The sequence below is a fragment of the Orycteropus afer genome, unplaced genomic scaffold (assembly GCF_000298275.1).
Source record: "Orycteropus afer afer isolate SDZICR_OR568_19922 unplaced genomic scaffold, OryAfe1.0 scaffold00015, whole genome shotgun sequence".
Classification (NCBI taxonomy): Eukaryota; Metazoa; Chordata; class Mammalia; order Tubulidentata; family Orycteropodidae; genus Orycteropus; species Orycteropus afer.
The window spans coordinates 21,857,502-21,882,116 of record NW_006921602.1 but is presented as its reverse complement, the minus strand read 5'-3'; the positions used below and the strand labels follow the sequence as shown (position 1 = coordinate 21,882,116).

General features: G+C 34.4%; 1 protein-coding gene across 1 annotated transcript in view; it reads left to right on the top strand.

Annotated features, from left to right (window-relative positions):
• Nucleotides 1-24,615, top strand: part of TCF12 (transcription factor 12) — a 490,015-nt gene that overhangs the window by 411,191 nt on the left and 54,209 nt on the right. The window contains exons 8-11 of the mRNA XM_007958528.2: nucleotides 17,899-18,004; nucleotides 19,195-19,334; nucleotides 19,577-19,721; nucleotides 20,018-20,082. Coding sequence (XP_007956719.1) covers nucleotides 17,899-18,004; nucleotides 19,195-19,334; nucleotides 19,577-19,721; nucleotides 20,018-20,082 — 456 coding nt within the window. The remainder of the gene's footprint in view (nucleotides 1-17,898; nucleotides 18,005-19,194; nucleotides 19,335-19,576; nucleotides 19,722-20,017; nucleotides 20,083-24,615) is intronic.

Genomic DNA, 24,615 nt, shown 5'->3' with positions numbered 1-24,615 from the left:
TTGTTGTTGTTGTTGTTGTTGTTGTGTGCCTTCGAGTCGGCCCCAACTCATAGCGACCCCTCCTTGGGTTTCCAAGGCAGTATCACTACGGAAGTAGGGATTGCCCAACCTTCCTTCCGAGGAGTGGCTAGTGGGTTTGAACCCCCAGCCTTCTGGTTAGCAGTTAAGTGCTTTAGCCATTATGCTACCAGAACTCCTAATGTTCCGAGTAGGCTCCCCAAATTTAATTCCTCAGAAGTATGAAGTATTGAAAAATTACTACCACCAGCAAGAACTATTCTGAAATATAAACAGAGATTAGAAGCCAGAAATAACTTAATGTATAAGTTATTTAGAGCTTCAGGTTGCACATTCTTGAAATGGCTCTGGGCTAAGATGCAGATGTTACTTCTGATCTCTTTAAAACTAAATTTAAAGTAGAATATCTTGGTGCCATTCCATTTCTCGTAAATTGGAAAGATCTGATTGATACTTTCTAGCTCAGAAGGAAAAAATTGCGTAGGCAAAGACAATAAACAACAACAAAAAAAAGGGGTGCCGCTATCTTAAGAGAGAACTTGGTTGATCCATGACTTACAAAGCATTTGACTGCTAACCAGAAGGCTGGTGGTTCAAACCCATCAACAACTTCTCAGAAGAAAGGTTGGGCAATCTACTTCTGAAATGATACTGCCTTGGAAACTCAAGGAGGGGTCGCTATGAGTCAGACCCGACTCGACAGCAGTGAGGTTACTGAGAGATGATTTTAAAACAGTAGTTTTGTTTGCTTACAGTTTTTATTGTTAATGTTTGGCTGTCTAATAAGTTAATAGTGCGAAATCTTGTCCTAGCCTTGAAAGCGCTTCAAAAGTGCTGGTATATTGAAGAATTTAGAAACCTGGGCACCCTCAGTTCCTACCTCCACCCCTACTCCTCCCCTGTCTCTGCCCTACCCCCACCCCACCCCACCCCACCCTACCCTGGCACTTAGACTGTTAGGCAGTCCTGTGATTATAGAGCCATCTGCAGGAAAATTAACAAGTTGCAACATAGTTAATGATTCTTGTACCTTGTTACTTCAATTGGTAAATGAGAAGTGACAAACAGTAGTTCATGTGGGGAAAGAAAGGGACAGCCAAGAGATGTAAGAATTATTAGGCCAGGGGGACATCTTCCAACCTCCTCACTCCTCCCCACCTTTAATTTTTCAAAGAAAACTGCTTTGTCATAGTGCATTTGTGGTCAAAAGAAACATGTAATTTGCTTTAGGTTTTACATATTCTCAGTAATCATACCTCTATCTCGTTTGAAGTGGTGTCTAATGATTGCCTTTTGGAAGCTGTGTATGGTCTGTCAGTTTTGTTCATGTTGTTGTCAGAGGAATACTATCTTTTTACCTCAGGAAGAGATTTCTTTGTGTTCTCCAGGAGGTATAGCTGTTTTTAGATATCCTCATTATAGTTACATGGTTAACAAAGGGGAATTAAACAAGTGTTGTTTTGCAGTTTATATAGCTGATCATTCCCATTGGCTGTACAGCTAGGTATCTTCCTTTTTTAATCATTAAGCATTTCCAAAACTCACGCTAGCCTGGGATTTTTGTAAAGAGACAAGAGATCAGGTATTCCATATTTGAGACAGGTGAACTGATTTGTTTTTCTCTACACTCAGCAATGTTTGTGTGTATTGATGCTTTTCATTTCAACTCCTATCCAAATAAATTGTGTACCAGTAATCATACCAACCTTAAAAATCATCAGATTTTAATAAATCTGATTATTGGTCTGGGTACGATTTAGGTGTTCACAATTAAGGCATAATTGGAACAGTTAACCTGCAAATGTTTATTCATTAGAGTAAAAATCACACAATGAAGTCTTTGAATTTTAAGATTTCCATATAGGTAGATAAACAGCAGTTGGAAGGAAACCTGTTTTACTGCTAGATTGGTATCAGCGAGATGAGAATAATGTTGAATGAGATGATTGACTATATGATTTCAGAGCAGTTTGTACTATTATCTTTATATAATATTCGTTGAATGCTAGTGGACTGGTTTGAAAGGGATGCATTACTTCAGTGGCATTTATACTCTTGCTTTCTTGCTTGCAAAAAATGGTATTTACTGAAATGTGAGGATATTACAAAAAGACCAGAAGCCCATCTTCCTAGACACTTAGGTATGACCTTATTTATGAAGCAGTACAAACTAGAAAAATCTGCAATACAGTGTTCCTATTATGTTGGAATTTTATCATCTTATTTGGGGTTATTTGGCCAGTCCAGGCTAACTAAAATATTTAAGAGACAGCATTCATCCACAAGTCATCTCTTTACATGCCAAATAAGGAAGACAGGGGTCTTTTGATTTGAATCTGTCTGGTTACAGATTTCTCTCACTTCATATGTTCTTAAATCTATCCCCACCACCACTACTGTGCAGCCAATTATTTATTATTTACTTAGGAAAATACTGAGTTCATATGTAGAATTATTTGCATGTGAACTTTTAAGTTTGGCTTCATTTACCACTCTGAAAGCCTGTTTTCCAAGAATTGATTCATTTAGAAATAATGTTGGAACTTTTCATGAGGAATTCTGTGAGTAAGTTTTAGATTTACTTTTCCAGCCAGATCTTCTGGCCTCTTGGGACACTGGAATATTGCCTATGTGTTTAGAAGAAAAATGTACAGTTAAGATTAACTGTCAACTGGCTTTAATTAATTAATTAAAGATCTACAAATCTGTTACATTAAAATTTTCTCTTGAAAACTTACTAGAATTTTAAAATACTTCTTGAAACATTCTTCGTTAGGATATTTAAAAGAAAAACATATGACAGTTACAGTGATCCAAGTAACAAGGATAAAGAAGAGCTAATAAAAAGATAAAATACTGCATGGGTAATTCCAGGAAATTCTGCACAGCCGTCCAAGAAAGATCTGTTTCCAAATCAACAGAAAAATAAGAAAGAGGAAAGAGATTTTTGCCTGGGAGTCTGGAATTTTAACTGGCATTGCCAGATAGGCCCTACCTAGTAGACTTTTTGAAAACATCTTAAGTCTTCAGTAAAGAAATAAATTGCTTAGGCAAAGAGTATTGTACATTATAGCTTTTTGTCACCTAGCTTAGGTCTATATTTGAATACTTTTGGAATGGCAATAAACATCACAATCTGAAACATTTAGAGGGGGAAAAGGCATATTTTAATAATCAGTGAAATAATCCTTAAACTGAGAATCATCATCAGTGTGTTATTAAAAGATGGTGTAGCTCCAAGTGATATTTGTCTCTGAGTTTCGTGGATACTTTCATTAATCGTGTTGTCAGTGTTTATAGTAATACCCATCTTACTATTAAAGTTGGTGATATTTTTATATTGTTGACCTATGTAATATGAATATTTAGTTAGATCACATAATCTTAGAATATAACACATAAGTGATTATGTAGAATCGTGAGTGGAAACAATTCAGGATAGAAAGTGCATGACAGTTCAGAGCTCCTGTGCAGACTGCACGTCTGCGTGAAACAAGGTTTTAAAAATTGGCCCAGTCTCCAGCTGACTCATTTTGTCAGACTGAGTCACAGGATTAACCCTTGACATGTTCCTTGGGAAAAAAAAAAAAAAAAAGGCAAAGATTAAACAACTGCATTGACTAGAGCAGCACTTGATCATCTATATGCATTTTTTTTTTCTGTAATATGATTCTCCTTAGGAACAATATTGTGTTGCAGCTGTTGCACAGATTAAATTAGATGTTTTTTTTTTTTTTTAATATTTTTGAACAAGAGCAAAAAAGAATATCATAGAATATAATTTGTAATTGTGGTAAAGCAAGTGAATATCTAGCTCAACCAGTTTTAGTTTGTTTTGAGTAATGCAGACTTCAAAAATAGTATTTGGAATGACAATGAAGATTTGTCATAGCATGCAAGGAAAGTTTGGGAACATTTTATTAATGCCAGTTTTCTTAATGACATACTGTTGTTGCTGAATAATTAGTTTAATGAATATCATTTGGGTCTTTATATTTAATGTATTTTTTAAAATGTATGTTTTTTTATACAACCATCCTTAATCACTGCCGTCGAGTCAGATCCAACTCATAGCGACCGCTCCTTGGGTTTCCAAGGCGGTATCACTACAGAAGTAGATTGCCCAACCTTCCTTCCCAGGAGTGGCTGGTGGGTTTGAACTGCAACCTTCTAGTTAGCAGTCAAATGCCTTAGGCACTACGCCACCAGAGCTCCCAATTTAAGTCATAGTATACACTAAGTCACTGAGGTGTTTAGGGTTGTTTTTTGAGGGGGAGGGTCTTAATACACTAATGAATGGGTTTTTTAATCTGTGTTTTGGGGAGAGAGGATGAGAAGTAATCAGTTACTCAGGTTTATTTAGACACTATCATACTTGACATTCAAATTTCTGATTTAACAGCAAATCTTATGCAGCTGTTTAATAAACTAATTTGAGAATGGTTAAAAGAAGTTTAATAATACTATTTGGTTTTACTTTGAATTTATTTTTTATTGAATGTATCTTTATTCCCTGTCTGTTGTTGTTATGTGCCGTCGAGTCAGACCTGACTCATAGCGACCCCTCCTTGGGTTTCTGAGGCAGTATCACTACGCAAGTAGATTGCCCCATCTTCCTTCTGAGGAGTGGCTGGTGGGTTTGAACCGCCAGCCTTCTGGTTAGCAGTCAAATGCCTTAGACACTACACCACCAGAGCTCCCATTCCCTGCCTAGTATCATATAATATAAAATAAAGAACTGATAATGAAATATTAAAATGTCATTGTGTTTTAGTGGCCACATTTGCATAGTAGGATCTGTATTATGCTATATTTGTTTTTGACAACATAGTACTCTGTATCTCTGTTTTATGTCAAGCACTGCAGAAATCAGCTTAACTCTTCTAGGTGATCTTTTTTTGGGGGGGGATCAATGTAAAAAAGTTTCCTCAGGTTAAAACAGTGATTTTCATGAAGAAATTGTTGGCTTGTGGTCATTGCTTTGTGATTCCTCTCCCTCCCATTCCCCCACAGTTTCTAGTCAAAAGTAAGTTTTTTCTTTTTAATAATTAATAGAAAAAGAAAATGTTATTTTAAATGGTTTTCCTTACTTCTTTCAGGAGTAGCTATCCTATCAGGAGAGAAAGACCATGTCTAAAATTTACTTGAATGGTTTTAAGGCTTTGCATTGTTAATTGTAAATCAAAGCTTTTTACACAGTTCTCTTAAGGATTGAAATGAGTCTTTGTGGTCTCTCAGGAGGGAGGAAGTTACAAACCACTCTGCACACTGGCATTTTAATAGTCTGCTGTACAGTGATGTTCTTTTGCAGCTGCTGCTTAGCCTTTTCTGTATCTGGAGAGTGTGGGGAGATTTTATTGTTGTTTCGATACCATCAGCTTTTAAAACATTGTGAAGTTAGCTGGCCTTATTGTCTGATTTCATTTTATTACTATAATTTGACCAATATGTTTTATAAGAATTTTTTTGTGCCTTATAGAATATTTATTTAGAGAGGATTTCTGAAAAGAACATTTAAAAATAAAGATGTACCATTTATTTTGTAGCTTGTAAGTCCCCTTATGATTAACACACTTCTGTTAGAATCTCCAAGGCATAACAGGAGATAGCACGAAGAGGTTTTTAACAGCAGTAAATAAGAGAAAAATTCCTATTCTTTTTTTTTCTCTCTTTTTGAGAGAGTATGTGGTTAGAATCTATACTGGCCTACTAAAAGATGAGTTAGAAATGTTTGAAATAGCAAAAAGAGTGTATGAGAAACATGTATTAGTAGATACTATCTAAAACCTTTTGACTTACAAGTAAAATGAATTTTTAAAAATCTATGAGAGATATTTACTACCATGATCTTTCCTTTCTGAAAAAGTTTAGCATTGACATAAAAATATGAATATATAAAGTATTCTTTAAGAACAACAATGAAGTTGGGAGAAAGACTTATAAGAAACTTTATTTAGTTTATCATATAGAGTACACATTTTGTCTGTTTACACCAGCCTTTCATACTTTACATAAGGGAAGACAAAACTTTTTTTTTTTATTATTTGATTACTGAATTGGTTAATACATACTAAATGTTCTAGAAGCCTCCAGTCCATTATAAACTTCTTCTTGGTTCAATAAATGAGGAATTCAAGTTTTGTTACTGAAAAATCTATATTATTTAATGTTTGCATTTTGAAAACAGATCATTTGTTTTTAAGATTTTTTATATATATATTTGAACTGAACTTTTTCAATGTAATATGTTCTTTGCAGATTCCAAATAATTTTTATAACTTAGAAAAAGAAGTATTCTACGTAGTTAAGAGGTATTTACATGATGGGTTCACTTTCTCAGGAAGTGATTTTATACAAGGCTTAACTGTCTAGATCCTTCTAGTTAATATGATTCAGTGTTTCCAATTCCTGATTGCTTGATCATGTGTTTATCAAAGTTGGAAGCAACTTTAGACCATGCCAGATGGTAATGTTACTAGAGGTGCAGCAAGCTAGGTTTCCACTGCCACAATTGCTCTAATTTAATTAAAACTAAAAACAGATTAGCAGAAGATCTGTCAGTTTGCCTTCCTTTGTAGTGTCTCTGTCTCTCCTTCGCCCTGTCTCTGTCTGTCCCTCTCTTTCTGACCCTTTCTTTCTTTCTCTCACCTCTTTTTCTGTCTCTCTCTATCTATGACAAAATTTGTAATTTGTTGGGATTTTCATCTCTAGGACATTATAGCTCTTTATTATTATTATTATTTGTAAATAACTTTATTTGTAAGCATTTGTAAGTAACTTGTATTTTTCAATACCCCAAAGCTTGTCTTATTGGTATCCTCCACCAATGCAAGGACTTAATAGAAATTGAAAGAGGTTACTTACAGCATAAACCCTCCCTCTATGCTCAGTGAGTTGGTTCAGTCCTATTTTGCATAAGTTCCTTTTGAGTAGATCCATGTGTGGATGCATAGTACTGCTGAAGACTTACTCTCTGGTTGCGTGGATGTATTTCTTAGAGAGAAGCTTTTTGCATTAGCTGCAAACTGTAACATTTTCAAAATAAACATGTATTGTGCTTATCCTGTCCCTGGAATGGGCAGCAATTCTTTGATGTATTACTACAATGGGAAAACGGTAAGCCTTTTTCTTTGTTCATATAGCTTCTGACTGGCTTGTTTAACAGAAAGCAATGTACATTAATTGCTTTTTACTAAAATCTGGGGGAGTTTGTTTTATTCTTTATGGCGATAGATTTAGATTATAATTTTTTGTAACTAGTGTCAGTAAAGTTGTATCTCAATACAGTTAGTTATTTATTAGTTTTTGGCTTTTAGTGTATTTTAAAAATAGAATAAGAAGTAAACTTGAATTTGTGGATTAATTTTTACCAGATCTTTGAGAGCAGTTATCTTAAAAGCACATTTATTTTAGTGTCTTTTCTTATAGACATGTCTATATGAGATATACACACATATATATTGAGGATTATTTGAACTTTGTAGATGGAAGGAAAAGATGAAAGTCATCTTGGATATGTATAAAAATAACAAGTATGAATCTCTGGGAATGATTAGGGAGGCAGTCAGCTAGTGAGGGCCATATTTCCTGTTTGGAGTTTCAGGTCCAGAGACTGACTTTGCTGGGATACCATCTGTTTCCAATCAAACTAGAATTTTGACCCTGTACAGATTCATAAAATAAATCACTGTTTTTCAAAGAGTGCATTTATACATTTTCCAAAGAATGTATTCCTGGTCGATTTATTCCACATGATTAGGTGATTTAAAATAATAATTTTCTGTTTGTTTTAATTATTTAGTGGTATATGTTTCTGCAGAAATATTAGATGATGTGTATATTCTAAGAAAAAAGTAAACTCTGGAAGATTTGATAGGAGTTACCTTTGTAAGATACATGATAAACATTATTTCTAAATGTTTTACTAATGAATAACGACCTTGAGTTAATGTCCCAAATTTAGTATTTTCCTCCTCAACTTTAAAAAAAAAATTCTTCCCATAGGTGACTTACCAAGTTCAAATATGGCATTGGTGGATGGTGCTGGTGGTGTTTTCTGTTTTTTGGCTGGAGGTGGGGGCATTTTAATACTGATGTTTTTTATTGCAAAGAAAGTTTAACATTCTTCTGAAGTAGATATGAAAATCAAATACATTTGTCCCTAAACATTTTCATCCTCTGGTTGCTTTGGTAAGGCCTCTGTGGACCAGTGGTTGGTTGTAAACTTTTGAGTAAGCTTACTTAATTATGATAATCAGACCGAAATATCTTTAAACTCATTAAAAGTATGTGTTCAAGTTGCCTGCATAAGCAGAGCTTTGGAGAGAGAGAGCGGTAGATTTAGGTGGGTAATGTAAGTGAAATATTTGATCTCTATATAATTTCCTTGTCTTTCAAATGTGAAAACATTTTTCTTTTGTGTCTGATTCGAAGTAAAATGGTCTGTTTGAAGGTGGCATGTGAATGAATGTATGTGTGTATGTGTGCGCGGGTATGAGTTCAGTAAAACTAATTATACAAGACCCCTGAAGCAGAGAGACTATAACTCAAATGGAGTTTAAATTTTATTCTTTCACCAGCACAGATCACTCTATTACAACATTTTTCTTTGTTCTACATTGGAAGGTGGGGGGACAGCTTTGATCATATTAAGTATTTCCAGGCTTACGGGTAGATGGCATAGCTGGTATGGTAGAGAAGTATAGCCTGAAAATTGATAGCCTGTGCCCGATATAGGTCAAAGGTGACTTTTATGTTCTTGAAAAATGCATAAAGAGCTGATATATTATCTTAGTCTTCTAAATCATAAAGTCCTAATCTTATGCATAATTTTTTTATCCACCTCTAGGTTTTTTATTATTATTCTTTAATAACTCTTGAATAAGAGAATCATGCATTATTTTAATTAGATAATCCAAATAGTAAATGCTTCATCTTGGAATATGTTGGGAAATGTCCACCCAGCAATGCTTTTTAGTAAAAACTTGTACCTTTTATTAATATTTTGGGGCTATAAGTGAAATATACTTCCTCATTTGAATTACGGAATTTTTATACAGTTCTCATAATGAACAGATTAAATCCAAGCTCACTATTTAATATCATGTTATCAGTTTATTTTAAGAAGATAGTGCAGGTTAATATTTTGAAAAGCTAATAAATTCACATTGATTTTGTTTTAAACAGCCCATTGCAGGCATCAATAGAGTGGAAAAACAGTGTGGTCCTGTTCTTAAGCAGAATGCTTCCCCCCCAACCCCTTAGGGTTTAGTTTGTTTGTTTTTTTTCTTTATGTTTTCACGTTGATTCCATATATGTAATATTGTTTGAGGTCTTTTAATAAGAGTGAACAGACTCTAGGAAAAGAGAAATTTATCAGAGAAGAGCCTTTTCAAATTTTATTACCCAAGATCATGTAACCAGTATTGTTGAAAACATTACAAGTTTAAACGTATAAAAGGAGCTCTGGTGGTGCAGTGATTAAAGCATTCGGCTGCTAACCAAAAGGTCAGCAGTTCGAACCCAGGAGAAAGATGAGGCAGCCTGCTTCCAGCAAAATTTACAGCTTTGAAAACCCTATGGGGCAGTTCTATTCTGCCCCTTAGGATGGCTATAAGTCAGAAAGTCAGAATCTGCTGTGGGTTTTTTGGTTTTTTAGGCATATCTATGCAGAAAATGTTAACACTGTATTTCCCACTATTTGAAAAGAGAAGGAATTAATGTTCTGTATCATGTGTAGCTTTTGTGTGTCTGTATTCTCTACCATAATGGAAGGTATTTCTATGTGTTTATAACAAATAGGGAACTTAAAACTATTTTGAATATTGTACTCTTTTCAGATTTAAAAAGAAAAATCTTTTTGTGGTTCCTCATTCATAAAGAATCACATTCAGTTTTCTCACAGATATAAATTGTCTCCTTTATGGAAAAAGGTAGAACGTCTTAAAGGTAAAGGAAAGTTCGTGGGAGAAATTCTCTTGTTGTCTTCACCCTGAGAATTCTGTGCTTTCAGCCTTCCTCTGTTCTGACCAGCCTCCATTTTTTTAGGCCTTGAACTGAAGATGCCACAAAGTGTTTCAGGTATAAAAATTGCAACAAGCATAGACATGGTGCTCTCTTAATTGCACTGGGGATTATTTTAATCATTTGAGAGACAATACAGAAATCAAAGATTTAAAATTCAAACTAAGAAACAAATTTTGAATGCTGAGCTTCTTTGGATGAAATCAGGGAAACAAAACCCAGGAACTAACATTATTGAAAGGGCTGCTCTATGCCAAGAACGATGCTGGGGACTTTAAATACATTTATTCATTTAATTCTTGTAACAACCCTGTTGGTCAGAAGTTACCAGGCTTGCTTTATAAATAAGATGAGGGTCGGGGAAGGTAAGTAACTTGCTCAAGCCCCACCTGAGTAGTAAGTTCAGAATTTGAACCCAGAGTTATCTCCCAAGAGCAGGTGTTCTCCATTATATCATCTAACAACAAGTAAACTAGCGTCCATAGCAAAGAGCCAAATTTTCATTCATCCATACAACCATTATACCAAGCTATGCTGCACTGGAAAGAAAATGTAACCGGGAAAAACACTAGACCGTTGCTACAAATAAAATATATTTTATACATATAATCACATTAACACCTTTGTGAACACTAACTATTGTGGTCATTCAAGCAAATTTTTACCTGTTTTTGCCCAAGGTGAAGCATTTAAAGCTATTCTATTTATATGTAAAAACTGGGGAAATTGTATTAACAACTCCGTAGAGCTCAGTGTACTGACAGTTGTTTAAACATGGTTTTGGAACCTGCCTGCCCACATAATTTGTTTTTCCATAAGAAGTAGAATAGCAAGTGACTAAAATTGCATTGTAAATACTTCCGAGATTTTTTTTCCAAATAGATACTTTATTTTCAGTTAATAAAAGCATAGAAACCAGTGTTTCAGTATGTAGAGCTGTGTTTCTGTTCTAGTGGGGATTTATTACTAGTTACCATGACAAAGGAAAGTGCAATTGAATTAATTCAAATTCTGAGGTTATCTGTGGGCCAGTAGAGTTAAATTTAACATTTTTATGATAGAAGGAACAGGATATCTTTAAGAATTCTCTGAAGATAGAATGCTGAAAACAGTCAATGACAAGGACTTAAGCATTAATCTACTCTATTGTTTTTGGTAGGTTTTTTCCTCTTTTCCAAAATTCCTGGGTACTACAAACAGTTAACATAGTCAACTCCTAACCAAAAGTTTGGAAATCCCAATCCATCCAGAGGCACGTAGGAAGGAGGACCTGGCAACCTACTTACAAAAAATCAGCCATAAAAACCCTATGAAGCAGAGTTCTGCTCTGACACGAATGAGGTTCCTATGAGTCAAGATGGACTTTATGGCAACTGGTTTTTTATAGTGTATGAGAGCCCAAAGAGTTTTCTTTCCTTGATTCAAGTGAGTATAAATACCAGTGAGTTAAAACTATATCTTCTTCCAGGAGCGTAAATTGTCACTGGTCAGTTTCAGTAATTATTAGAGAAAAATTTATGTCCCCATTCCACTAGTTCATGAATATGCTGAAGGAAGGGAATCAGGTGCTGTATCTAAATTCTTAAAAATGTAGGTAGCTAAGAAGTGACACTCACTGATTTATTCGGTATGTTATCTTACTACACAAGTGTTCAAAACTCAGTCTCTTAGGAATTCTATAGTTTATCTCTGAGGGAAAAAAATTGAGATTGTTAATTAAAATGATAGCAGTTACAGTAGAGAGCCAGTGAAATATGCTCAATGATGTTAATTTATGATTAATAAAAATGTATTTGACCTACCTAAATAAGAAAGAATTTTTCTCACAATTAAGAATAGTATTTTATAAACTTTAACTGAAAACAATAAAACAAGGTGCTCTGATGGCCTAGTGTCTAAGGCATTTGACTGCTAACCAGAAGGCTGGTGATTGAAATCCACCAGCCACTCCTCAGAAGGAAGGTTGGGCAATCTACTTCCATAGTGATACCACCTCAGAAACCCAAGGAGGGGCCGCTAAAAAAAAACAGTATTCAACTATGCTTTTCACACATACAGAAGATCTGCTTTGTACCAAAAACTAGAATTCTTTTTCAGTTGCTGATAATAAAATTTTTTTTACTTATTTTACTCCTAAACATGTTTTTTGTGAAATGTTAGGAACTAAGAACTCTGTGAATTCTAGTCCTTTTATTTAGGAAATTGTTACAAAAGGAAACTATTGAAAATATAAACATCCACTTAATCCTTTTACAGAAATTCCAGTTGTGTTTTTAGCATGCTACTTAGATGAAAAGAATCTTACAGAGATGGCTTGCATGTCCCTGAGTCACAGTCCTTGTACTTCAGAGGTTTTATCTTACGATGCCTGGTGGTTAGAAGTATTAAGATATTTACCCAATCTGTCATTTGTTTAATCTTAGATATTGGAAAATTAACCTAAGCTACCATTTCATACGTTCATTTAAAACTTTTTGATATCTTTTTCTTTGGGGTTATGTTTGTTTTGATTTTAATTAGAGAAAGAATAAGGGAAATTTTAGAAAGTTGAAAAATTTACCATTTAGGTTAAATATTTATTTTTCACCTTAGTGTATGTTGTTGTTGTTGTTGTTGTATGCCATCATGTCGGATGTGACTCAGAGCGACCCCTCCTTGGGTTTCCGAAGCAGTATCACTATGGAAGTAGATTGACCCATCTTCCTTCCGAGGAGTGGCTGGCTGGTAGGTTTGAACCGCCAGCCTTCTGGTGTTACGTAAGATTAATATTTATAGAAAATGATCATAAAAACATTAGAGAAATGATTTTTAGGAAATTAACTTCCTTGTCTACTTACTTCACACTCTTATCTGAATGGGTATAGTTTCTAAAGTAAAAGTTTTTGTTTCTCTTCTTTTAAAACCCTCTTTTTGGCTAGATTCAGATCCCATAAAATTAAAAGATTGAAGGTAGCTAGCTGTTTGTGTACATTACTGTGTGCAGAACTTACATAGTTAATAAGAAATAATTTTAAATACTAAAAAATAAATTCTTTAAATAATTAGCTAGTATTTCTTAGTTTTTGAGTGATGACTCTTAAGTTTATGTATTTTAAAAATTATAGACTTTGGCAGCCTGGTTAAGAAATGACAGGAAGAAGTTGGATGTTAATCCTTACTAGTTTCTAACACTTCTACTCTCTTTTGTGATTTGGGGGGGGGGTGTGTGTGTCTCTATTTGGAAACTGGGGGAAATAAAATACTGCTCTGAATAAAACAGAAAAGTTTCAACAAAAAGATGGGGGGGGGGAATAAAATAGAGACCTAAGCCTTAATTACATTATTTTAAATAATAGGATTTGATTTATATTTGGATTTTCTTTTTTTCCCCCAATGTCCTATACTTTTCTTTTTTTCTCTCGTGTTGTAGTACTTAGCTATATCTTGCAAAAATTTTTGTTGTTTAATACAAAATATAATTATGTAAAACATCAGATAAACAAAATGGATGTTCCTGAATATACTGTATTTTCATTTTAAAGGTATTATGGTAGGGTAAAATTACTTTGTTTTGCTACTTTTCAGGTTGTATGCAGACCTATGATTAGCATAGACCTTTCACACATTGGAGGCCCATGCTAACATGTATTAAAGTATTTAATGATATTGAACATACTGGAACTTACCAAGAACTGCCATTCAAACCACCTTGACCAAAGAGCTAATATATAGCCCAAACATAATGAAATTTTGGTGATTAATTTTGTGCCACAGTGTATTTGGAAAAATGAATCTAAACTTCTCCATCTTTTTCATTTCAAATTAGGTGAAGCTGTTCCCAAATCATATGAAAACTTAGGCTGATTTTGTTTTCTTAGGCCTTAAAGCTTATTAGAATCTCAGAGTATTTCTTTCCAAATACTTCATGTAATTTTAAACTTCTGAGTAAGGGAGAATGACTTAAGCCTGCATTGCTCAATACAGTAACCACTAGCCGCATATAGCTATTTAAGTTAATTAAAATTAAATAAAATTTAAAAACCAGATCCTCAGTTATACTATCCACATTTCAAGTGTTTGGTAGTCACATGTGACAAGTGTCTACTGTACTGTACAACACAGATGGAACATTTCCATCACAGAAAACTATTGGACAGTCCTGGTCTAAAGCCTTCCCCTCATTTTCTATGGATGGATGTCTTAATTAGGTGAGTATAGCTATACTCAGATACTAAAGAAATCTCCCAGTTCATTCCCTCAGCACTTAGAAAACTCAAAAATACCAGCCACCACATAGACTGGGGATCTGTGTTAAAAAGCATAGGGAATAACATTGTTCTCCAGCTCTCTGTCACTGAAAGTGACACAAAAGAAAAAAATTATATATCTTTTTCAGCAAAAGCTTCTACTTTGCATCTTTTCTCAATAATTATCATAAAAATCATTATGCTTCCCTGCTTCATGGGGATGTTTTCAGTATTAATTACAGGAAGGATGCATTGAAATCAGGAGCACAGTGAACAGCTCCCAACCTCTAGAGCAAAAGCAGAGACTGGTCTGCCCTGAATTTGGAGTTATCCACATGACTAAACTAAATCATCCAAGGAGGAAAAAAGGAATATGTTCTTGCTGATTTCACCCAATTAGTTGTATGAACTAACACATTCCAAGGATAATTGTATAATCACTGTAAGGACTAATGGTAAATATTAATTCCTCAAGTACTCTATCCCTCTTAGAGAAGTAAGTTTGGGGTGGGTGGCTTTAGAACATTCAGAGTATTAATACGGGATTGCTCTTTTCAACTAAACTTAACAATAAAAGGGAGGTCTGTGTTAGCTATTCAGTTATATTCTTTCAAGTTGGAATAAACCTTATGGATCTATTCACTAGACACTGAAAATTTCTCTCCATGGCATTCTGGAAAGAGGGGAATAAATGTGCTTGGAAAACAAGACAGTCCTATGATAGCTACTGTGAGCCTGACATTCTGAAATGGAGGCCGGAATCCTAAAGAAAATTTCTAAGTACCGCATTTTAATAGGACATCTTAAATTACTTAATTGTACCTTTTTCTATTCCCTTTAAAATAGTTTGACTCTGGTGAGTTCTGATCATCTTAAAACATTGCATATTCTTTCTCCCATTTTTTAGATTGTTGTGATACAAAATACAACATTATGCTTGAATTTAAACTTATGATTAGATCATAAATAGAAAAAACTGGCCAGTGTGCAGGTGATCAGATGACATAAGGAGTCTGGTTTTAATTTGTGGGCAGTACTGATTGTAACTAAAAGAGACTTGCTCTTTTTGTGGAATTGGCTGACTATTTCCCCACATCTGGAGTTAATAAAGTCTTTGAGACCACATCAGTTGCGCTTTGCCGCAAGAACTCTTTGATCTGAAAAATCGAGACTGGCACAACTGCTGCTTCATAACATTGCATCTCTGTTTTTTTAAAAGCTATGGTTAAGATATCAAAATTAAAGTTATGTGACCTGTGTTAAAATGCTGTTAGGTAGGAACTCTGAGAACTGTGTATTTCAAAACATTTTCATTATAAAAATTTTGAACTTGTGTTAGTAAATAAATAATAAACAGAATGGTTTAAGGCTTTATCCTTTCCATTTCTAAGAACAGTCCTTTAAAGCCGTTCATTTTTCTAAGTCCATTTATAAGACTAATATTAAAAGCATACTTTACCACTGTAATCAGCCACTTTCTTGATACAGTTACAAAATGTTTATGTAAGAGTAAGCCAGCCTTTGCTTTGTGTGGTTTATCTTTTGATTCCTTGCTTCCTGTCAGAGCAATCAATGAACCATTACTTGATCAGCATATTCTTCATTTGGAAGCAGACAATTTATAAATCTGTAAAGTCAGGATTATCTCTTTATTTACTCTTGTAATTGCAACATTAAAAAATTTTAAATGTGTGAGTGTATCATGTATGGAATACATGGAATGGAATAAGGATAAAAAACGTGGATGAGTATATAGGTGGTGGTTTAATAGCAGAAAACCCAAAACATTAAAATTGGAGTTTCTCCATAATAATCAAGTATGGGTCTTACTTACCTATAATCTGCATAGAATTAGAGAATTTCTTATTTCATACTTTCAGATCAATGATTGGTATGTATAATAAATAAGTATTTGTAATAAAAAGCACAAGTTCTGAAGCTGCCTTCTACATTTTATTCCCATTTGTATTTTTTGGCTAGATCTGTGGATTTACTCTACTTTTATTTATGTTTTCAGCCTTGTCTGAGGTAGGGGAAAAAGGGCAGAGGCCCCTAGCAGTGGTGATGTTTAGAAGCTGAAAGTTGATTAAAAGAAAACAAAAACTACAAAGTTCCTTTCTTGAAAACTTCTATTTGCCTGTAAAACACATTTATTTATAAGCAGTTACTTCATTCTTACACTATCTTTGTGAGATTAATTTAAACTAGAAAAAATACTTTAATATGTATAATGAACAAACAGCTTTATCTATGGTAATTCCTATTTAGGTTCCATCTGGATAATTTTTTGGAAAATACTTTGTCCCAAAGAGCTCTGGTGACACGGTAGTTATAGCATTCGGCTGCTAACCGAAAGGTTGGTGGTTTGAACCTATCAGCCAGCCACTCCATGGGAAAGGGATGTGGCAATCTGCTTTCGTAAAGATTTACAGCCTTGCAAACCCTATGGAGCAGTTCTACTCTGTCCCATAGGGTCGCCGTGAGTCAGAATCAACTGGATGGCTTTGGATTTGTACTTTGTCCCGCACATCTCAGGTACCATAAGTGTGTGTTTTTTTACCTCTGGGATATGAAAATTAGGAAACTGACTTGAATGCCAGTCCATTAAAAAGACACACCTGTGCTGTTATTATAAGCACTAGCAAGAAGAGTCAAAATGCACTTTCATCCTTATATTTAGGATGAATTATATATTTATACATAGTTAGGATCAAATCAAACAAAACCTTAAGGAACAAAATTCAAAGATTGAACAGGGACAATATTTTAGCAGCATAACTAACCTCATCAGAATGATAGATACAATGTTCACTAATATTTATTAAGTGCTTACTTTGTTCAAGGTAATATGCTAAACATTTCATATGTATTATCTCATCTGATTTTCCCATCAATTCTGGGATGCAGGTACTATTATCACCGTATTATAAATAAGGAAATTAAATTTCAGAGGAATGGAAATATTGGCCATTTACCAGTTCAAATGTTCATACTTTGCTTATCTGAAGCAAAAATTTACCAAAAGAAATTAATACTGCTCTGAAAAATTAAATGAGATTTTTCTTAAAACTGTGCCAGAACAGAAAGCTTACTTGAAATTAAAGAATTAAAACTCCTCAGCAGACTTTGGTTTAAATTTCTCTGCCAACCTACCAAGTTAAGGAAGTTTCTGAACAATTGGGTTGTGCTTGTAGCAATGACCTTCTAGTGGTAATAAAGAATAGTAACATTTAACTGACGAATCAATTTGATGAACTTAAATTTTATTCCATGTTGTATTTGAAGGACATTTGTTTCTTCCATCATCAGATTTTGAATCATAAACCTATAAGAGATTTGTGATTTATAAACAAAGTCAACATTTATAACTTTATCCAACCATCTGGTATAATTTTCACACCAAAATATATTATAGGAGTATTCAGAATAGTATTTTTCTCTGTAATCTAAAAACAAACATGTAAATAGAAACAAAGTTAGATGTATGGGTTTAGGCATTATTCTGTGAATTTGGGGTTCCTTTATAGAGTTTAGGTATGCCTTTTGAGGCCCTTTGTAAATGTTGAAGTCATTTTACATAAGTAATATGACATTCATTTATATTTTAATAATATTATGGTTTAATTTTAAGGTATATGCACCATCCCCAAATTCAGATGATTTCAACCGTGAATCACCTAGTTATCCATCTCCCAAGCCACCAACCAGTATGTTTGCTAGCACTTTCTTTATGCAAGGTAAGTACTTCCAAAGAGTGGTAAAATTCTACAGCAATCATCTATTTTGTATTAGTTGGTATTTTAAGTTATGAGGAAAAAGACTATCTATATAGGAATTCAGGCATTATTTGTCTAGGTATTTTTGGCTTGAGATAAAATAAAATTTGCTTCAAACATTTTTCTAGTGCCATTTATTGCCAAGTGTAATTTAGGTGGATTATGCAGCAAACCAGTGGAGTGTCCATCCAATACTGATTGGATTTTTGTCCTTCAAAAGAGTTTTGAGGACAAACTCAAGAGCAGAACTGCTCTTGTTCATTTTAGAATTCAAATGTATGAAAGCTATTAACAGATACTACTGTAAATAAAGACTGAATATCACAGAACAGAATAAGGCTTGATAAGAGAGAAAAGGTCTCTGGGTGGCACAGTTAAAGTGCTCAACTACTAGCCAAAACACTGGTGGTTTGAACCCACCCAGAGGCACCTCGGAACACAGGCCTTGCAACCCACTTCCAAAATGTCGCAGCCTTGAAAACTCTATGAAATGGTTGTACTCTGTACACGTGGGGTAACCGTGAGTCATAGTCAATTTGACTGCCACTAACAACAATAAAAAGAGAAAAAGTAATGTCTAGGAAATCATTTCTATTTGGAGTCCCATTGTTTTGGAGCACAAGAAATATGTACTGTAGAAGGAATAAATTACCATATATTAGCTTCCTTAATTCTATATTGGTGAGTGAAAACATTGTTGACACATTTTATTTTGAAGGTTTATTAAAATACAGTCATTATCAATTACATAGGTTTGCTATTAGAGAAATAACGTTTTTCCAGTTTCAAAATATTCCATATAATATAAACTGCCTGTTAAGGATTAAGAACTTTTTTTTTTTTTTGTATATTCCTAGTTATAGCATTTATCCAAAAATTAAATCCATCCTGTTCCCAAATTTGGAATTCTTATTTTCCATCTTGATAGGAATTTAGACCTTCTGAAGATTTTTATAATGACTTACCTACTAGTTGCGATTTTTTTCAGAACTTAAAACTTTACTTCTTTTTAAATAATTACACAGTTTGGAGGTGAGAAAACTAGATTGGTAAAAGGAAGAAAAAGTATCTAGAGGGTACTCTGAATTTTTATAGCAATTTTGAAATAAAAAGTTTCAGCTAAGGCAATTTTACATTTCTCTTTGTCTTAGATGGGACCCACAATTCTTCTGACCTTTGGAGTTCATCAAATGGAATGAGCCAGCCTGCTTTTGGTGGAATTCTGGGGACCTCTACTTCCCACATGTCTCAATCCAGTAGTTACGGCAGCCTTCATTCACATGACCGCTTGGTAGGCTAATGTAATCTGCAACTAGAGTGCAGCATCACTTTGTCTTCACTTGTATTTCTTTGGGGATTACTAACAGAAGTGCTGAAATTTGGAATACTTTGAAGCTTACTATATTTAATATGCATTTTTTTTTAATTGCTAACTTGTGATGTTTTTAACCTATTATAATAGTTGCCCAGTTGTATGTGCATACTACTCAGAAAATGTATTTAACAGATAATATCTCTTTCCCCCCTCTCTAGAGTTATCCTCCACACTCAGTTTCACCAACAGACATAAACACGAGTCTTCCACCAATGTCCAGCTTCCATCGTGGCAGTACCAGCAATTCACCTTATGTTGCTGCCTCTCACACTCCTCCCATCAATGGCTCAGATAGCATTCTAGGTGAGCTTTTTAAGGTTGGCAAAATGTCCTGAAATCTAATTTGAAGATTTTTAGTGAATCCTATGTCTTTCAATATATTTTTTAGTACTAAGTGTAAGAAAAGGAAAGAAGAAACTTTGATTTTTATTAATATAGAAACTGGTAAACTTTCCCTTAGCTTAGGAAGTACAACACACAGAATATTCACTGGCTTATTGTGACAGATGTGATTTTAAGATCAGAAAGATTATGTAAAGTGCTAAAAATCATGGCTCTTGCTAAAATTCTTGATTTTTTTCCCTACTTGAAATATCCAGGAACCAGAGGGAATGCTGCTGGAAGCTCACAGACAGGTGATGCACTTGGAAAGGCTTTGGCATCTGTAAGTATTAATTTTACATACTGAATGAATTTTATAGTGCTGACTGCAGTGATGGCATTTTGTCAATGGTGTATGCCAGAGTTAAATGGTCTAGTTATAACAAATTTTACTTCATTACTCATTTAGAGTAATTCTCACTCTCTATTGATATGTGCCCTTAAAATAACTCATGAGAACACCTTCCGACCCCATGACCCCATCCCACAAGAACTACCCTTCTGATTTCAATTTAAACACCTGCCTTTGACTTAATGGAGCAGGTATATGTACAAGGAACAGTAAATTGGGCACATTGTTATCTGAAGCACGAATTACTTTGATTAATAATTAAGCATATTTATTATCTTTAAATACATACTTCTTGTTGCTGTTGGATGCTATCACATCACTTAGTGGCCCATTAAAATAGGTCAAATGGAATCAAGAAAGATAACTCAGAAAGTAGTTTTTCTAAGAATTTCTCAAAGATGAAAAGTAGTTTACAATCAGTTGCAATTGATTTATTCAAGAGATAAGGGAATTTCTTGAGAGGCTTTCAAAATGAAAAGCGTTGGACTCATTAAAGAGTTAACAAATTTAACTCAGGCTAAATGAGTATGTTTCTGAGCAACTGGTCATTTACATCTTCTGAGGACATTAGTGATAAAGTAATGATTGTCTTTTAATATCTGATTTTTAGAACGTTGAATATGAAATCCTTTTTCAGTATGCCAAAACTAGAAGCAAGAACTTTTATCAGTAATTCACAAAGAGTCAAAATCTAACTGTTTAAAGTGGAGACTTCTGATTTGTACTATCTGAAGTTGCTCCTTAGGCTTTGTTTTTTTCTTTTTTGTTTTCTTCTGAGCAGTATGCCTCTTTGAATTCCCACAGAGTTGCCGTATATTTTCTATGAACTGTAATTAACTCTGTCAAACACATTTGTTGCTGTTCTTGGGGAAAGCAGAGCACTTTCATGAGTGAGTAGTAGGAAGCAACTGTTGCACATTTAAGGAGATAAACCCCTTTGTATATTGTTTCTGTAAATACACCCTTCTCTACAGCTGAATACAAATTTCTTGAGAAATGAGGCCAAGTCAAAATCATCTACCACATAATGGGGCACAGCACAAAATGGAGCTCAGTAAATGTTTATTAAATTCAGTCTTGGATCATATCACAAAAATAAAAATGAAGATAGCAGACCCCAAAATATCAGTTATAATTTAAATGCTAATAGATACTAGGCACTATTCTGAGTATTTACATGTCTTGTTTCACTTAATCCTCAAAACCTTGTGAAGTTGGTGTTATTATCTCCACATTATAAATGAGGAACTGAGGTTTAAAAGGTTAAGTAACTTGAGCTCAGAAAGATTAAGTAGCTTGCCCTTGAGATCACAAAGTCAGTAAGGGTAAAGCCATATATATTAGAACTCCAATCTGAGTAGCTTCAAACCCTGTCCTCTTAAGCACTTCTCTACTTTCAGAAAGAGCAAAATGCTACAGTGACTGTTGTTTTCCAGTGTCAATGAGGATTAAAGGAATTGTCCCACCTTTATGTAGGATTATCTTACCGTCTTGATATAAACGTACCTGTTTGGAAAGAAAGTTATCCTATAATATTAAATCTGAGTGGCTCCCAGGTATCTGATTGGCTTGCCATAATTCTAGTGCTGGTTCTAGAAGAATCCAGTAGCACATATTTAACATATATGAAGACAAGTAACATTTGAACTTGCAAAGCTAGACAACTTTTTAAAATATATCTTGCATTTCAGGGACTTTCACCCCACACATACACCCCCACCCCAGGGTCTTTTATTTTACTTGAAGAAAACTTCTGGAAAGGGATCTTTGTCATATAGGCAGGCAAGAATTTATGATATTCTCAGTGGCCCTTCAAGCTCATTTTCAGCTACCTTTCTGGTCCTTGAATATTTTCCAGTATTATGGCTAGCATACTAGCCAAACTAGGTTGGCATTTGGAAAAGAAAATCCGAATTCATTGTGAGTGGAAGCCATGGAAGAAATGTTAAATCTAGTTAGTGGGTGGGCTTTGGTTGTCATGGAAACAGCTCTGTCATCCTATGTTGTTACTAGGCAGGAGCAGCCAGGTCATTCCATAAATCATTTCTGTCATAGCTGACGGTGATGCATTCCATCTGCTCCATCACTGCATGCCATAGTCTGCACACTTCAAATCCCTTCCTTCAATCCATCTGCTGTCCCCCTCCCCAGGCCTAGCCACCTCCCAAAACACATTCTTTTTCTAACTCCTATTACAGACTCACATTGACTTTAATATGTATTTAGTTTAGCTCTGAAAATGTACTGAAAAACAAAAACATTACATTGTCTGGGGATAGGAAGGATTAGAAGAGATAAGGAGAAGAAACTTAACGAGGATTACACTTGAGAATCTGACATACATATCAGCATTTTATGTTAGATATTACAGATCTTTGGAAACTGTTACCATAACTTTTTTGAAATCGTAAGTTCCATAGAATGTGGCATTTTAAATATAACATCTAGCTTTAGATGGAGAAATACCATGCTGTTTTCACCAGAAGTTACTTCTAGCTCCCCAATAGTCTGATGTATGTCTTAGAAGATCTTTCATGTGTGAAACATCAGAGGATGCAACCTTTGTTCTTCAGTTTAGGTATTAAAGAGCACGCAGAATGCTTTGTGATTAAACATGTAAGGCCAGATAATACATTTGCAAAGGTTCCTTTATTTTAGGTCTAAGCCTGGATAATTGTGGTCTTAATCTCAGGATAGCAAGAAAGAGAATTGTACATGAAAGTATTTACACAAAGTTCCCAAAGCCCTGTGGATTATGCATTAGTTTAGATAATGAACTAGGGTAGATAGAAGGAAAGGAAAATCTGGATATTCGTGCCATTTCTAATGTGTTTCCCTGAACATTTGCCAGACAATAACCCTTTAAGATTGTGCCCATGGAGAGTTATATAGAGGAAGAAACATCTGGTTTATTTCAGTGCCTAATACCATATCAAAACACTTGGTCTTTAATTTAGAGGAGATCAAACAGGAGGACTGTTTAACTTTGTTGATTATATCAGGCTTCTTTGTGATAATTTATGTTTTGATTTCTACCTCAGAGCAAGGGTGTGTGTGTGTGTGTGTGTGTGTGTGTGTGTGTTTTAATCTGGATAGTTAAATGGTCAGTGGTCTCTAACAAAAGAAAAGAAAATTCAGGGAAGTTGACGTTTAAAAGTAATTCATGAAATGTTTCTTTGTTCCTTACACTCAATAACATTAGCATAATAAAGATTAACTGAAATGTGCACTGTAGTGTTTAAAAAAATTGGGCTCATAGTTCTAGGGCTGGGTTTGGGGGCTCTCTATTGTTTCTTTTTTGTCTGAGACCCTTTTCATTAGCCTCTGGCTTATTGGCACCCTGCTGATTGGAATAGACCATGACTGATAGGAGGAGGAGCCTCATTTGTTGCAGTAAAATGAGGCATATTACCGTTTAAGCCTGGCAGAAGGTATTGGGAGTTATTCATCATTGGTCATTTCACAGTATGAGGACCATGGACTGCATGCAGAATGAGTTCTTACTTTGTGTTTATGTTCTTGACTCTAAATCGCTCCCATTCCCATTTCTTAAGTGACTTTCTTCTTTTATTCTACAAACACCAGTGTAGGGTGTAGGAGTTCTTTAAAACCAGAGTCCAAAAAGAAATGTATTCTTGATTTAGGATGTTCTTTGCCAAATAAAGCCTTGTGATAAGGATTTCTTAAAGTAGTACAACAATTTCTATAGAATCGTATATTGTGTATGTGATTTGGTAACAGGAGAATAAATAATTAGATAAAGTTGAATAAATTGATCTCTGATCCAAAAGGCTATATTTCTCATGCCTTTTTTTTTTTTTTTTAAATGAAACATTGTGTTGCTCTTCTTCTCCCCCCACACACATTCTTTTTTATGGAAGTAAAAAGAACTAGAGAAAACGTACAACTTGCTGTACCATCTATAAGTTAGGAAAAATATTGATAACAGTTTTGTCTATCACCACTTTAATTGGCATAGTAGAACCACTGATTATGATGGGTGAGTGGGATAGGGAGCTTTGCTTGTGTGAACAGAGAAGCTGCTTTTGGGAAAATAACAAACATTATATTATGTTTTTATAATTGATGCATCTTTGGTGCTATTTCTTCTGTTTAAATAGTGATTTTTAAAAGCTCACACTTATTTTACATAGAGAATCTGAGGATTTTGCTTAGTTATTGAAAGGTAGTGGCCCTGTATAATTCTAACATGTAACCTCTTCCTAATTTTAAGGTAAAGAAGTGGTTAACAGTTTTTGACATGTTTAGGGATTCTGTATTGTAGTAGAAGATTGGTCAGGGGAAATAAAGGTTGACAATCCACAACTACCCTTGAAAGTCCATACCTGCTTAGTGAAGTGAATATGTTGCAGCATTAGTATGTCTATTCACACTAATTCCCAGAAATAGTGGAATCTTATATCATCACTCTCAAAGCTTATGATGTAAAGCTGGTTTATAAAT